Below are 15285 nucleotides of genomic sequence, written 5' to 3' on the forward strand. Positions count from 1 at the left end.
TTTTTAATGTTCTGCCCGTATCTGCGTGAGCTTCCTCTGGATGCTCCAGTTTCTTCCCACATTCCAAAGATGTGCAGGTCAGATGAATTGGCCATGCTAAGTTGCACATAGTGTAGGTTATTAGTCAGGGGTGAATATAGGGTAGGTGAATGGGTCTGGGTGGGTTACTCTTCGAAAGATCGGTGTGGACTTATTGGGCCAAAGGGCCTGTTTCCATACTATAGGGATTCTAATTCTAATTCTAAAATGGGACTAGATTGATGTGGAATATCTGGTCGGCATGGATGAGTTGGACCCGAAGCATTTGTTTCTGTGCTGTACATCTTTATAACTCTATGGGGCTAAGTAGGCAGTCCTTTGATTTGATAAGGGGGATCTTCAATATTTACCTGGGCACCAGGAATAGACTGGCTACAGTCCTACATCTGAAAGATCAATTTCAAACCAATATTTTCCCATGTATACTCAATTTTCATTTTTCTTGTCCTGATGGACATCTCCAGACACAATCCTATCTCAGTCCACAGACCATGCTGGCACAAGACAACAGTAGGTCACCTTAGCAACCACAATGGCTACCACTCGTAAAACTGTGAAGTAAATGGTTAAATTGTACTTACATTGTACAGAATATCTGTCCACCCTTCCATGGTGATGCATTGGAAGACAGTGAGCACAGCAAATAAGATATTGTCAAAATTTGTAATTCCATAGTTGGGTCCAGTCCAGTATCCTCTACAATCCGTTCCATTTGGACATGTCCGAGAGCCACATGGAAAATCTGTCACTGGCTCACCTAGATACAAACAGAAGCAAACTGTTTCAGTTCATGGTCAAATTTTACAAACCAGTGAACATTACAATGCTAGAATTACTTTAATTTTTTACTTTTTTAAGGTATGTTATTTTCTGTCTGTGCCCCTGGCTGTACTACCAAACACAGTTCCCCAGCTGATATGTTCCAATCTTGTTCTAACCTACTCAACAGGAGACAGCAATAAAGGTTGAAGAGAGCTTGCTGCAATTGTTAGTTTTCCTTCCCTTGCTGTCACAGCCCCCAGTTTCCAAGAAAATACAAAAAGCTGCCAACGAGTAAGAAACTGCTTGTATGAGCTATTATCTCTCATTGCATGATATAACACATTGGTCTATCATCAGTACAACACTATAGCTTCATATAAAAGGAACTTATTCTGTGTAGGGACGGTAATAGGATACATGATCCAAACGTGAAAGGATCTAGTAAACTTTATTAGTTTTAGAGAAAGGTTCAAAATGTCCAAAAGTATCAATACTCATAAGAAATGCTATAGGAAAGTTCATACAGAGCTCACAACCCTCATAAGACCACAATGTGTACTTTTCTGGGGAGTGACTGACACATACAGATCTCAACTAAGGTTTTGAGAGTCTTTGGCAGATACTTCTGCATCTAACATACATCTAGATGAATCATCAGCAATTACGTTCCCAATCCAATTCATTACAATACGTAGATATTTTACTCAGAAATACCACTGTGATGGCCCAGTGGTATTACTGCTGAACTGTTTATCCAGGAATGCAGATAAGATTCCAGCAACCTGGGTTCAAATTCTGCCACAGTAGACAGTGGCATTTGAATTCAATTTTAAACACCTTGAATTAGAATTCCAGAATCAAAATTAAGATTTCAAGATTCAATACTTGGAATCAAGTGTCTAATGATGACCATGAATCCATTGTTAATTGTCAGAAAAAAACCCATCTGGTTCACCAATGATCTTTAGGGGACCAAACTGCTGTCCTGATCTGGTCTGGCCTACATGTGACTCCAGACCCACAGCAATGTGGCTGACTCTTAACTGACGTCTGGCCAATTAGGGATGGATAATAAATGCTGGCCTAGCCAGTGATGCCCTCTTTCCATGAATGAATATTTTTTTAAAAAAGCAGGAAGCAGAGCATTTGTGCCATTGTTGCTGGTTTCAAAACTAGAATCCAATGGAACAGTTGTTCCTGCACATGGAGCCTTCACAAACAAATACAGGACCTAATCAAATCAAAAACACAGTCCTTTCACTGTAAACGTGTTAAATTCGGAGAGCAAATATTTCATCAAGTGTTGGAACAGCAGAATTCTCTTCTGGTAGTTCACTGGTATAGTGAGTGGCAAGGGAATAAAAAATAAAAACAATGCATTGTCAGGGGAAGTCAAGCTGTAAGAAGAGAAAGGCAGCAGCTGCCTGTTTTTGAAGAGTGAGGATTTATTTTGAAAGGGGAACAATGAGATAGAAAACAGGATATATCTCCATTTAAATCCCATTCAGACAGTAATGGCAAATTAGTGATTAATGAATACCTTTTGCAGTAGATTTTGGAATTGAATGAAACAACTGGGAATGGTGGCGGTGGGTGGGGAGCGTTGGTAATGTTAAATTAGCTTAACTCTGAGAACAGGAATGAATATTTCTGCATGTGATTAGCCCATGTCTCGGTGTTTCTGTGCAGACAATGATGCCACCTGCTCCTTTAAAATAATGCCTACATGCAGCCCATGGTATCTACAACGTTCGCTGACTGCGCAGACTGTGGGGGGTGGGTGGGGTGAGGGGGAGGCTCTATTGTGAGTAACTAAAGCTACTTAAATGGAGCTAACACCTTTTAAAGAGAAGGTGCATTGTGGCTGCAGAAGATGGTGGTAGATTTTTGAAAAGTGGATGCAAACTACAAGAAATGGCAGAACATGCCAGACAGTGATCACCAAGCTTACATAGCAACACTGAAGGCACTGGTGCAAGTGGTGGAAAGAAGGAGAGGCATTCTGTACCCAGGGAGAGAGCAGCAGGGATCAATGGGAAGAGGTAAAGACCCAGGCCAGGACTAGGAAAGTTACTCCGAGAATATGGATGCAGCAAAGGAAGAAATGTAACAATCTGATGATTTATGATGATCAATGACATTTCCTGTCATCAACTGCACCATTAACCTAATCCATTTTGTGCATTCTCATCACTCACTGCCAACGATCTCTTTCAATCACTATCAATTCATATGGTTTCCCGCAACTACTTAGCTCTGTTACAGGACTCTCAGCAACAAGCACACACCCTTTATACACTGACAGCAATTCAACCATGACAGTTACATCACTCCAATATATTGCAGGACCCTCAATAATTCTTGCCTCTTTCTTGATAATGTAGTAAGCAACTGCAGGCAGCAGGAATAGATCCAGGTGAGAAAATGTCATGCCAACATGTTGTTACAACAAAGTCTGGAAGCATAGCTCAGTTCATCTTTTAACTCTGAGGTTGGTATAGCTACTTTTGAACTTTTAAAAGCATTTTCGTCCCCAACTCAATGTGTACTTCAACATGTGAAATAACTGCAGAGGCTGGTATCCCATCATCAAGTCACTCTTTATTTACTAGTGCATTGTACACAAGCTGTAGCCAGCCAGCTCAGAGTCAGTCCCCCGAACTGAGGAGATTCTAACCACCTGCTTATGTTTTTTTCTTTTCTTTTCTAAACCTGAGTCCCTATGGAATTTGGGAAGTGCTAGATTATTGCGGGTTTTTAAGAGTTTAGCCATGGCAGACATTGTGCACGTTTCTGCAAATAAAGACCAGATCTGGATGCATGTTTTCAGGGACTTTGTGGTGGGAAGAAGTGGAATACTCTTTGGAGGGAATTTCCTGGTTATAAATCTTTATTCAATTTCCACTACCAGGAAGAAAGGAAACACCCGAGTGGCCAGTGACAAGTCGTGCCCTTCATCTCCTGCTTATGTTGGTCAGCCAGGTTTTCCTAACTGGCCCGGATTAACAACCCCAATCAAAGATCCCGTAATCAACAAGATCCAGCCAGTTCCAATCACTACACCCTTCACCCACTAAGTCCAGGGATGGAGGCCTGGTCTTTCTCCTATCTTCTAATGTTTTTGCCCCAGGTCCAGTTCCTCTGACTCAGACTCTGACATGGGCGACATGTACACGGCCATAGCTCATCTGTTGCATCTACAGGGTCTCGGGAGAGTTTCCTCCTCTGTTTCCTGTGGTAACAGTATCAAGGTTGCCTCCATCTCAGACTCTGAGCTTTATTCGACATTTGATGGAGGGGGAGAAGCTACAGCTTCTGACAAACCTTCTGGTGGATCTGAGGGGCCAGGTATTGTTTTGCTCCTGCCCCGTTTGTGTGGTAACAGCTTTCAGATGATCCACCTGTTTGTATCATCTCCCCGAACTTTGTATGTCATGGGACCTGACCTCACATCAACTTCACCTCGCATTTGTACAGGGACATTCTATGGCTCTGGCACCAAACTCGATCTCCTGAATTAAATTGTCTCTCGCGCTCAGAGGAGGCAAGTGGCCAGCATTGACGTTCTGGATGCCGTTTCACCTTGCCCCTCAGGTCTGGGAATATCAGGTTTAACCTGGTTTAGTGTCTTCTTCCTATCAACAACTCTACTGAAACTATTCATGTTATTACATGAGGGGTGGCCCTATATTTGAACTGGAACCAGGACAGTTTTGTATCAAGTGATACTGTAGGCTGCTTCTTTAAAGCTGCCTTCAATGTTTGGACTGCTCTTTCCCCTAGATCATTACCAATGGATGGTATTGAGATGTTCCTAAGTGCCAAATGCCATTTGACTTCAGGAAATACTCAAACTCCCTGCTGGTAAATGATGTCCCATCGTCTATAACCAATATTTCCGGGAGACCATGTATAGAAAACGATGCTCTTGGCTTCTCAATCCTCATCCTGAGTTTCCCGAATGAACTCTATGCACATCCAACCACTTTAAATGGGCATCCACAATGACCAGGAACATTGAGCCCATGAAAGGACTGGCATAGTCGACAAGCAACCAAGTTCACAGTTTTCCTGGACATTCCCACGAATGTGGGGTTGCTGCTGGTGGCAATTTCTGTCCATGATGGCACTGTCGGTACTGCCCTACCAATACAGCTGTGTTAGCATCCAACCCTGGCCACCAGACATAACTTCTTGCCAGCATCTTCATTTTAGAAACCCCTGGATGAGCCTGGTGGAGTTCAGCCAGTATCTGGTGGCGACCTTTACTCAGGATAATCACTCTTGCTCACCAATATGCCGTCCTATATGGTGATCTGGTCTCACCAGGTTCAAAAAGGTTTCAACCCTGTTTGAGATGGCCCTTCTGTTTCCCCTAGTGCCACCAGCTGTTTTCATTTCACTAGGACAGGATCTTTTGGTGTCCCACAGTCAGATATTGTCAGCAGTAATTGGAAGGGTGTCCAGGAAGTTTAAAACCAAAATGGACTCTTCCAGGGGAGGCACTAACATTGGAGTATCTGCCAGTGGGAAGCGACTCAAGGCATCTGCATTAGCCAATTGGCTTCCTGGATGGTGTTCCAATTTGTACTTGAATGCACTGAGAGTAAGAGCCCAATGCTGAATTCTAACAGAAGCTATGGGCGGCACCGCCTTGTCTACCTTCAGCAGCCCTAGCAGAGGGTTGTGATCAGTAACTATGACAAAGGTACTGGTGGAACTTCCTCACACCAAAGACGACCATCAAATCCTCCCCCTCTATCTGGACATATTTGCATTCAGCATCAACCAATGTCCAGGAAACATATGCTATTGGGTGTTCCTCTCCATTGAGTCACCATGAGCAAACACCAATCCAATACTGTACAGGGAGGCATTGCATGCCAGCACCACATCTTGCTTCGGATCGTAGTAGGCCAACACCTTAGATGATAATAGCTGCTTTTTCACTTCTCTAAAAGGCTACTTCTTGGCTACACGACCATTTCCAAGGCTGACCCTTTTCCTATAACAGGTGTAAGGTGCCAGGATGGAGGCCAGGTTACAAATTAATTTTCCGTAATAATTCACTAGCCCTAGGAAAGACCTCAGCTCCGGTACACATGTGGGAGCCAGGGCTCTTTTGGTCATTCTCATTTTATTTTCCAACAGGTGTAACCCGGTTTTGTCATCTCTGTAACCCAGGAGGTCACTTAAGGCAAATGGAACTCGCATTTTTCCCATCTAAGGCATATGCCCACCTGGGAGAAATGTTTAAGCACTATGCCCAAGTTCTCCAAGTTCACTTTATTGGTCTTCCCTGTTATTAGAACATCATCAAGATAAATGGCAACCTGGGGTAGCCCTTGCAAAATGCTCTCAGTGGTCCACTGGAAAAGGGTGCTGGCTGATACCTGAAATGGCAGCCTTGTATATTGATGTAAATCCTTATGGATGTTAATTATGGTGTACTTCTGGGAATCCTCATCTGGTCACAAATACAGGTAGGCATGGCTTATGTCCAGCTTCAAAAAGGATAGTCCTCCCACCAACTTTGCCATACAAGTCCTTTAGGTGAGGGATTCTGTAATTATCCAGCTGTAAGAAACACAAAGGCAAACTGAGCCATCAGGCTTCTCAATCTGTATGACTGGTGCTACCAATTCCGCAACCTGCACTGGTTTGATAATTCCTTCGCTCTCTAGCCATTACCTTTGCCTGCAAGGCAAATATCACTGGGTGGCCTTGCAAAATTCTCGGATTTGCTTCCTGGTCAACAAATAAAGTGGCTTTGGCCCCTTCAATAGTCCCAAGCCCTTCCTGAAATACACCTGGGCATTTCACTAGAACTTCACTGAGGCAACCATTTTCTAATCGAAAAATGTTGAGCCAATCTACGGGAATCTTTCTCAATTAATTCCACCCCAATGGGGCCTGGTCTTTTTACCACTAATCCATTGGACTCTGCACGTGTGGGTTCAACTCCCACTCTCATCACTGCTGGAGTAACTGCATAGAGGCTGATATCTCGTCACCAAGTACATGTGCACAGTTACACTGACTGTAGCCAGCCAGCTCAGAGTCTTGGTTATAAGTTCTTGAGTATCAAGGGATCGAAGGTTATGGGGAGAAAGCAGGAGAATGGGGTTGAGAAACTTATCGGCCATGACTGAATGGCAGAGCAGACTCAATGGGCTGAATGGCCTAATTTCTGCTCCTATGTCTGAAGCTCTGACAATCTTATGGGCAGTTGCAAGTTAATTTCCTGGTTACATTTTTTTTCTGAGGAGATTCAGAATCCCCTGTTTATTTATTTTTCTTTTCTTTTTTTCTATCTCCTGGGTATTTTTTTAATACCATTTTCCCCCGCACTACCGCCTAACATCTCCTGGTTATGCTATTTTTTTTGTGTGTGCAGGTGTGAGACACAAAAATGGTTATTTTTTTTTCTCTCTCTCTATAAGATCCCCACTACCATCTAACTGCAACTGCGGTAGTGTTTATATTTTCCCCAGCACCCATGTTGTGTGTGTGTAGGTATGAGACACAGTGAAAGACAATGGTGTACAAATCTTTATTCAATTTCTACCACCAGGAAGAAAGGAAACATCCAAGTGGCCAGTGACAAGCAATGCCCTTCTAAGAGGGCGATGTTGCATGATCAAACAGTGAAGGGGAGGGCAGGGATTAAATCAAAACAGAGTTGGAGGGAGAAATAATGCATTCTACTCTCTGCAATGCCCACCTTTCCCTGAAAACCTCAAGGGTGTTGGTGCTCCTTTTCCAGGGACATCTGGGCTCTGACATAACCACAGAAATAAGCTATCCGCACAAGTGGCAACGTTAGGATCTGAACCAGTACCTCCTTAGAGTTTGGAACCTAAAAGCATTACCTTAGACTGCTTGGTCATGCCAGTAGCCACACAGCTCTGGGTTTGTTTTTTAAACAACACTTCTATTTATTTATTTTTTTGCCCTCTTTTCTTTTAATTATATAACCGCCACACTACCATCTAACTGCGGTAGTGCTTATTTTTTCCCCAGCACCCATGGCGTTTGTGTGTGTGTGTGCGCACACGCACAAACAGGAGTGAGACACAGTGAGAGACACAAAGTGCACAAATCTTTTTTTTTTCTTTGACACCCGGGCTCTAACGTAAGATCTCCTGTTTATTTTTTTATATTTTTTTTTCTCCTTTTATTTAACCCCCACACTACCGCCTAAGTGCAGTAGTGCTTATTTTTATTCCCCAGCACCCATGGTGTGTGTGTGCAGGTGTATAACACAGTGAAGGACACAAAGTGCACGAATCTTTATTCAATTGCCACCACCAGGAAGATAGGAAAAACACCCGAGTGGCCATTGACAAGCACTGCCCTTCACATCAAGGGGCAATGCTATGTGATCAAAACAGTGAAGGGGAGGGTATGGTTTAAATGAAAATAGAATTGGACAGGGAAATAATACACTCCACTCCCTGCGGCGCCCACCTCTCCCTGAACGACTCCAGGGTGTTGGTGGACACCACATGCTCCTTCTCCAAGGACACCCATGCCCTAACATAACCCTGGAAGAGGGGCAGGCAATCGGCCCTAGCAACCCCCTCCCGCGACTGTTGATGGACAGTTTGGCCAGGCCCAGGAGCAGACCCACGACGTGGTCTTCAGACCTGCCCTCCCTCCTCTGTACTCAGTGCCCGAAGATCAGGAGCGTGGGACTGAAGTGCAACCAAAAGGAGAGGGGGAGGTTTTTCAGAAAATCAAAAAGGGAGTGCAAACGCCCACACCCAATATATACATGGTCCACGGACTCCACGGCGCCACAGAACAAGCAGTTGGGCTGGGAGTCCGTGAACCACCGCAATCTGTGGCTGCAGGGGACTGCTACGTGCAGCACCCTCCACCCCAGATCCCCGAGAGAAAGGGGGAGGACTCCCGCGTAGAGAGCCCTCCACTGGGGATCCCCACCGCCCGGTGGCAAATAGGCACACCAAGGCGTGTCCGGACGGTGGATGAGGGAGAAGAGGTGGACGGTGTGCAGCAGCAGTCTATTTTTTTTTCTTTTTTTTTCATGGTGTGCGTGTGTGTGTGCGCGCAGGTGTGCGACACAGTGAAAGACACAAAGTGCACGAATCTTTAGGAAAAAACACCCGAGTGGCCAGTGACAAGCCGTGCCCTTCAAACCACAGGGCGATGCTGTGTGATCAAAACAGTGATGGGGAGGGTAGGGACTAAATCAAAATAGAGTTGGAGGGAAGAAATAATGCACTCCACTCCCTGCGGCGCCCACCTCTCCCTGAACAACTCCAGGGTGTTGGTGGAAACCGCGTGCTCTTTCTCCAAGGACACCCGGGCTCTAACATAACCCCCGAAGAGGGGCAGGCAGTCGGCCCTAATGACCCCCTCCACGGCCCGCTGCCTGGACCTGTTGATGGCCAGTTTGGCCAGGCCCAGGAGCAGACCCACGAGGAGGTCTTGGGACCTGCCCTCCCCCCTCGTACGGGGTGCCCGAAGATCAGAAGCGTGGGACTGAATTGCAACCAAAAGCAGAGGAGGTGGTTTTTCAGAAAATCAAAAAGGGAGTGCAAACCCTCACACCCAATATATACATGGTCCACGGACTCCACAGCGCCACAGAACAGGGCCTTCCTTTTGATATCTTTGAAGGAAACCAAATTAAAATTCCGGAGGCGGCTCAGGTTGTGGGGCACAGGCTCCCGCGGGAAGTACGGGACCTTGGGGCCAATGTGAAATTCCGTTCGGGCTGGGGTGAGCACGGACGGGATCCCACCGCACACCTGAGCGTCCTCCAACCGGTGCACTACGTCGGGTCCGAGCACCGCCGTTTTAAGGCGTCGGATGGCGGTGGCCACGTACCGGATGTCTACCGCTGCCCTGCGAGCTATGTCCTGCGGCAGCGTCCAGCCCAGGCCCCCGGCACCCAGCACGTCCCCGACCCTGGTCGCCCTCGCCGCCACGGCCCTCCCCTCCGACAGCCACTCGAACCCGCGAGTACGGAGGAGCGGATTCCTGAGCAACGGCTCCCTGACGACAGCCGCTACTCCAGCCGGAGGGTAGGCGCGACGCGATTCGACCATATTCCAAACAGTGATCAGGTCCTGGTAAAAGACAGGCAGCACCTTGAGGGCGACCCCCAACCCGTCGCGGTCGACGAACAGGAGCTGCGTGTCGTAGTTGAGGTTACGCACCTGGCGGAAAAAATACGTCACCAGGGCGCACCACCTAGGAGGAGGCTCGACGTAAAGGTATCGCCGCAAGGTCTGAAGGCGGAACGTCGCGACCTGGGTGCGGACGCACACCAGTGACTGACTGTCCTCAATAGGGAGACTCAGAACGTGCGGTGACCCAGTGCATCTTTTTGTCGCAGAAGAAGTCGACTAATGTTCTCTGGATGTCAGCGACAAAGCCAGGAGGAGGGACCAAAAAGTGACCAGCCAGTACCACAGCATGGCGGCCACCAGCTGGTTTATGACCAGCACTCGACTCCTGTAAGATAGCACTCGGAGCAGTCCTGTCCAGCGGCCTAGGCGAGCCGAGACTTTGGCCTCCAGCTCCTGCCAGTTGGCCGGCCAGGATTCCTCAGCCGGGCTGAGGTAGACCCCCAGGTAGAGGAGATGGGTGGTACTCCAGCTGAACCCCCGTAACTCCTCCGGCAGAGAGTCCACCCGCCACGGGCCGACCAGTAGTCCGGAACACTTGGCCCAGTTGATCCTGGCGGAAGACGCCGCAGAGTACACGGCCTGGCACTCGCGCATCCTCCCCAGGTCAGCCGGGTCGGTGAAAGTGAGGAGCACGTCGTCGGCGTAGGCCGAGAGGACCACCCCCGTGCCCGCGCCGCGCAGAACCAGCCCCGACAACCTCCTCCGCAAGAGGCGCAGGAAAGGCTCCACGCACAGGGAATACAGCTGGCCGGACAGGGGGCAGCCTTGACGCACTCCTCTCCCGAAGCGAAGGGGCGCCGTCAGGGACCCGTTAACTTTAACCAGACACTCTGCGGCGGCGTACAAAAGTCGGATCCGGGCGACGAACCGCGTCCCGAACCCGAACGCCCGCAGAGTCCCGAGCAGGTACTCGTGATCGACCCTGTCGAACGCCTTCTCCTGGTCGAGGGACAGGAAGGCGCTCGGCAGACCAGCCCGTCGACAGAAATGGATCAGGTCCCGGACCAGGTGGACGTTGTCGTGTATCCTCCGGCCCGGGACCGTGTAGGACTGGTCCGGGTGAATCATGTGGGCCAGCACGGAAGCCAGGCGAGAAGACAACACCCTGGCGAAGATTTTGTAGTCCGTGCTGAGGAGGGAGACCGGACGCCAGTTCTTCAAAGAACGAAGGTCCCCCTTCTTCGGCAGCAGGACGATGACCGCCCTGCGCCAAGAAAGGGGCAGCTGTCCGGCATTTAGACACTCCCCCAGGACCTGTGCGTAGTCGTTCCCCAGGACGTCCCAGAACGCCCTGAAGAACTCCACAGTCAGCCCGTCCAGCCCCGGGGTTTTGCCCCTCGAGAGCCGGTCGAGGGCGCCGGTCAGCTCCTCTAAGGTGACGGGAGCGTCGAGCCTTCCGGCGTCCTCCGGGCTGAGCTGCGGCAGGTCCTCCCACAGAACTCTGCGAGCGTCCTCGCTGGACGGATCCGGAGAGAACAGAGCCGTGTAATAGTTTCGGACGTGGGCCCTGACGCCCTCCGGATCCGAGACGAGGGACCCGTCGTCGGCCAGCAGCACAAGGAGCTGCTGACGGGTGCCGCGCCTTTTTTCCAGCGAGTAGAAGAAGGGGGAGCCGCGGTCCAGGTCCTGCAGGAGCTGGATCCGCGACCTCACGTACGCGCCCCGAGCCCCGACGAGCTGCAGGTCCCGGAGCGCGGCCTTCTTCTCTTCGTACACCCCGCGCAGGGCCGGGTCCGCGTCGGGCTGACCGAGGCGTGACTCCAGGTCGAGCATCTCCCTCTCCAACTCCGCGATCCTGGATTTCCGCCTCTTGGTCGACCCCCTCGCGTACTCCTGACAGAAGACGCGGACGTGAGCCTTGCCCACGTCCCACCATAGCCTCAGGGAGGGGAAGCTTCCCCGCTTCCTTCTCCAGCCAGCCCAGAAACGACGAAACGAGTCCCGGAACCGCTCGTCCTCCAGCAGCAGGTTGTTAAAGTGCCAGTACGCGGAGCCGAGCCTGGCGCCGAACGGAAGGAGTTCCGCCCACACCAGGTGATGGTCCGTGCACGACACCTGCCGCGTGGAGGCCTTCGGAAAACAGGAGGCGTACGCCCGCGAAACGTACAGGCGGTCGATTCTGGACGCTCCGACCCCAGGCCTCACGAAGGTGAAGGCGATGGAGTCGGGATGGAGAGTCCGCCAGACGTCCACCAGGTCGAAGGACTTGACCAAGTCCCCCAACCTCTTCCCCGACGCGCAGCCAGTGCGGGTACCGCCGTGGTCCCTGCCCTCGAGGACGCAGTTAAAATCTCCCCCGAGGACGACGCACTGGTTCTCGTCGATGGAAGCCAGATGAGCGGACAGTTCTTCGAAGAAGCTCGCTTGCCTCGGCCCGGCCAGGGGAGCGTATACGTTCACCAAGTGAAGCACCGCGCCCCCCAGCCGAACCGTCAGGTGAAGCAAACGGCCTGGCACCGGCTCCCTGACCCCCAAGATCTCGGGCTGAAAATGCGGGGCCAACAGGATAGCCACCCCACCAGATCTGCGGGTGAGGTGACTCATGTAGACCCCCCCTCGCCACTCCAGGAGCCAGGTGGCTTCGTCTCCCGGGGTAGTGTGGGTTTCTTGCAGGAAGCACACCGCATACCTCCCGTCCCGAAGGACCGAGAGGGTCTGGAATCTGCGCTGTGACTCCCTGCTGCCGTTGATGTTGAGGCTGGCTATAGTAGTCTCCATGTCGGAAGCATTGTGCTACCACCACCAGTACAGTTAAAAACAAATACAATTACTGGGAGGACGAGGGAGGGGCACAGGAGTCCCTCGCCCTCACCAGGAGTGCCCCCAGGAAGTTCCTGACTCGCTTTCGCTCGTTGACGTCGAGCCCAGGCGCCTGGCGAGCAGCGTGGGCCGACCAATAAACTTTTTCATAAGAGCTCCAGCGGTCGAGCGCCAGTTGGGCTCTATCCCGGCGACCTCGAGTTTCCTCGACAAATTCCCGGAGTTCCTCGAGGGGGATGAGGGGGAGATCGGCGGGGGGCACCTGGGACTCAAAAACGTCACTGCAGACGGAGTCCGCGTCGTCCCCGGTGTCCGCCACCGATCCCGAACCCTCCTCCGGGAGGTCGCCCTCGGTCGCCGACCCCTCCCCCACCGAGAGGATGGGGGCTGGTCCGGCGCCGCCAACAGGCCTCGAACCCCCGGCGACCCCACCCCCAGGGTCACCGGCGGTACCTTCCTCGGCGCACCCCGTCCCGGAACGCCCCGAGTTCGGGTCGTCGGGCGGCGGAGGCTCGGGGCCCCGCTCTCCTCCCGACACCGGGACGCCTGGCTCCTCGGGGAAAAGGTCATCCCCCAGGAAAAGATCGTCCCCCAGGGCCAAGGCTCCCGGAAAAACAGTCTGGGAGGGAGGAGCGGGGATAACACCTACCTCCCCTCCGCCGCTCGGCGACCCAGTAAAGGGTCCTTTGTCGACGCCCGCACCACGGCCCTCGTCGTCGTTGTTGGGCAGGTCAGGCCGCGGTGCGGGATCGTTGGTGGGTCCGTCCCCCGGAGAGGGGCAGCGCCGCCGGCGCGCTGCAGGACTGTCTCTCCCCTCCAAGGGCCAGCCCCTCTTCCCCAGAGAGACAGGGGGGGATTTATGGGCCTTTCCCTCCCCGCCCGCCTTGGTGGTCATGGGGCCTGAGGCCCCTCCCCCCAGCCTTTCCCGGAATACGATTGGCTGGGGGAAGGCAGGGGGCGTGGCCAGGGTGGGGAGAGTCAGCCGTGTCACTTCCTGCCCCGCCCCTGGTTTATCAGGTGACGGCGGGCGGGGCAGGGGCCCAGTTCCCTCTCCGGGGCCCGGAGACACGGTGGCTGCAGGAGATTGGGCAGCAGTGGTCCCCCCCAGGTTAGTGCCAGGGCGGGGCTCAGGCTCGGGGTCCCCGGGGCCAGGTGTTGCAGGGCCTGGGGCAGGTGTCGCAGCCCCAGGGGTTTCTCCATCGGGGCGGGGGGTAGACTTGGGGTCCGTGGGGTCAGGGTCGGGTACGGGTCCGGGGGTTTGGGGGTCAGGGTTCCCGCGCCGGGGCGACGCTGGCACGGCCGCAGGGGCATCGTCATGCCGGGGCGGGGCAGGTCGTGGGCTGGGTGTCGGGGATGGGGATAGGGTGGTCTCCCCGTGGGCGGGCCTGACGCGTCGCGCCTTCCTGAGCGCCTTCCGGCCGGCTGGACGCTTACCCCCCTCCCTGCCGGAGGCTGGAGGATCGGAAGCCTCCGGCTCAGGCCCCGGTGCCGGGGCCTGTGGTGTTGACTTTGGGGGAGGGGGAGTGGGTGCGGCGGCACCACCGTCAGCCGTTGGCGAGGGCTGGGCGGCCTTCTGGGTGGGGCAGTTTCTTCTAATGTGCCCCACCTCGCGGCACAGGTGGCACCGCACGCCGTCCGCCGTCCAGAAGGCACGGTAGGCCGCGCCCTCGTGGAGGAGGGTAAAGGAGCCCTCCGTGACCTCCTCCCGGGCCAGGCAAATAAACACCTGGCGACGGAAGGAGTAGATGTGCCGGAGGGCGGGGTCCTTCAGACCGAGCAGGAGCGGCTGGATCCCTGACCGGATCTCCCCCAAGGTGGTGAGGTGGGGGAGAAGGAGCTCGCTGGCAATAAAGGGCGGGACGTTGGAGATCACGACCCTCTGGGCCGTGACCTCCAGAGGGTCGACGGGCAAATGCGTCCCGCCCACAGCGAGCCCCCTCTCCACGGCCAGGTGGACCGCCTGCTCGGTCTTTAGGAAAAATACGGCCTTCCCGTACATCCGGGCCGCAGCGACTATGGCCAGTGGGCCGACCACACTAGCCATAGCCTTGCTGCAGGCCTCGATGCTCATATTGGGGTGGGGATAGGCCTTGACCCCCAGGCGTTTGGTCAGGTGCCTGAAGGGGGTGTGGTTTGCAGCCGGGGCTGGGCCAGCCGAGCCTAAGGCAGCGGCTACCCCGGCGTAGGTGCGGCTGGGCCCCGCGACCTTCGGGCTCGCCATCCTCTGCTGCCGGTGGTGGAGTCGGTCCTCTGGCAGCGGCAGTGGTGGAGGTCGCAGGGAGAGCCCCAAGCAGCGAAGGTGGAGACCTGCCTCAGGTGACAACAGCGGTGGAGGCAGGCCTCAGGCGAGTCCCAGGTAGGCCCTCGGTCGAAGCGGTGTGGGGCAGACCTGTTGGGGAGGGTCCCCAAGGCAAGTCCCAGGCAGCCCCAAAATTGAGTCCCAGGTAGCAGATGTAGAGGCAGGCCTCAGGCAACAGCAGTGGTGGAAAGTAGGCCTCCGGCAAGTCCTGGGCAGTTCCTCGGTTGCAGCTGTGGTGGGGGGCAGGCCTGTTGGGGAAGGCCC

The 15285-nt window shown here is 53.0% G+C and overlaps 1 protein-coding gene across 2 annotated transcripts in view; it reads right to left on the bottom strand.

Annotated features, from left to right (window-relative positions):
- Nucleotides 1–15285, bottom strand: part of LOC140469212 (probable voltage-dependent N-type calcium channel subunit alpha-1B) — a 624066-nt gene that overhangs the window by 363656 nt on the left and 245125 nt on the right. For both annotated transcript variants that reach the window (XM_072565528.1, XM_072565527.1), the window contains exon 6: nucleotides 621–796. In XM_072565528.1, coding sequence (XP_072421629.1) covers nucleotides 621–796 — 176 coding nt within the window. The remainder of the gene's footprint in view (nucleotides 1–620; nucleotides 797–15285) is intronic.

The sequence above is a fragment of the Chiloscyllium punctatum genome, chromosome 49 (genome assembly GCF_047496795.1).
Source record: "Chiloscyllium punctatum isolate Juve2018m chromosome 49, sChiPun1.3, whole genome shotgun sequence".
Classification (NCBI taxonomy): Eukaryota; Metazoa; Chordata; class Chondrichthyes; order Orectolobiformes; family Hemiscylliidae; genus Chiloscyllium; species Chiloscyllium punctatum.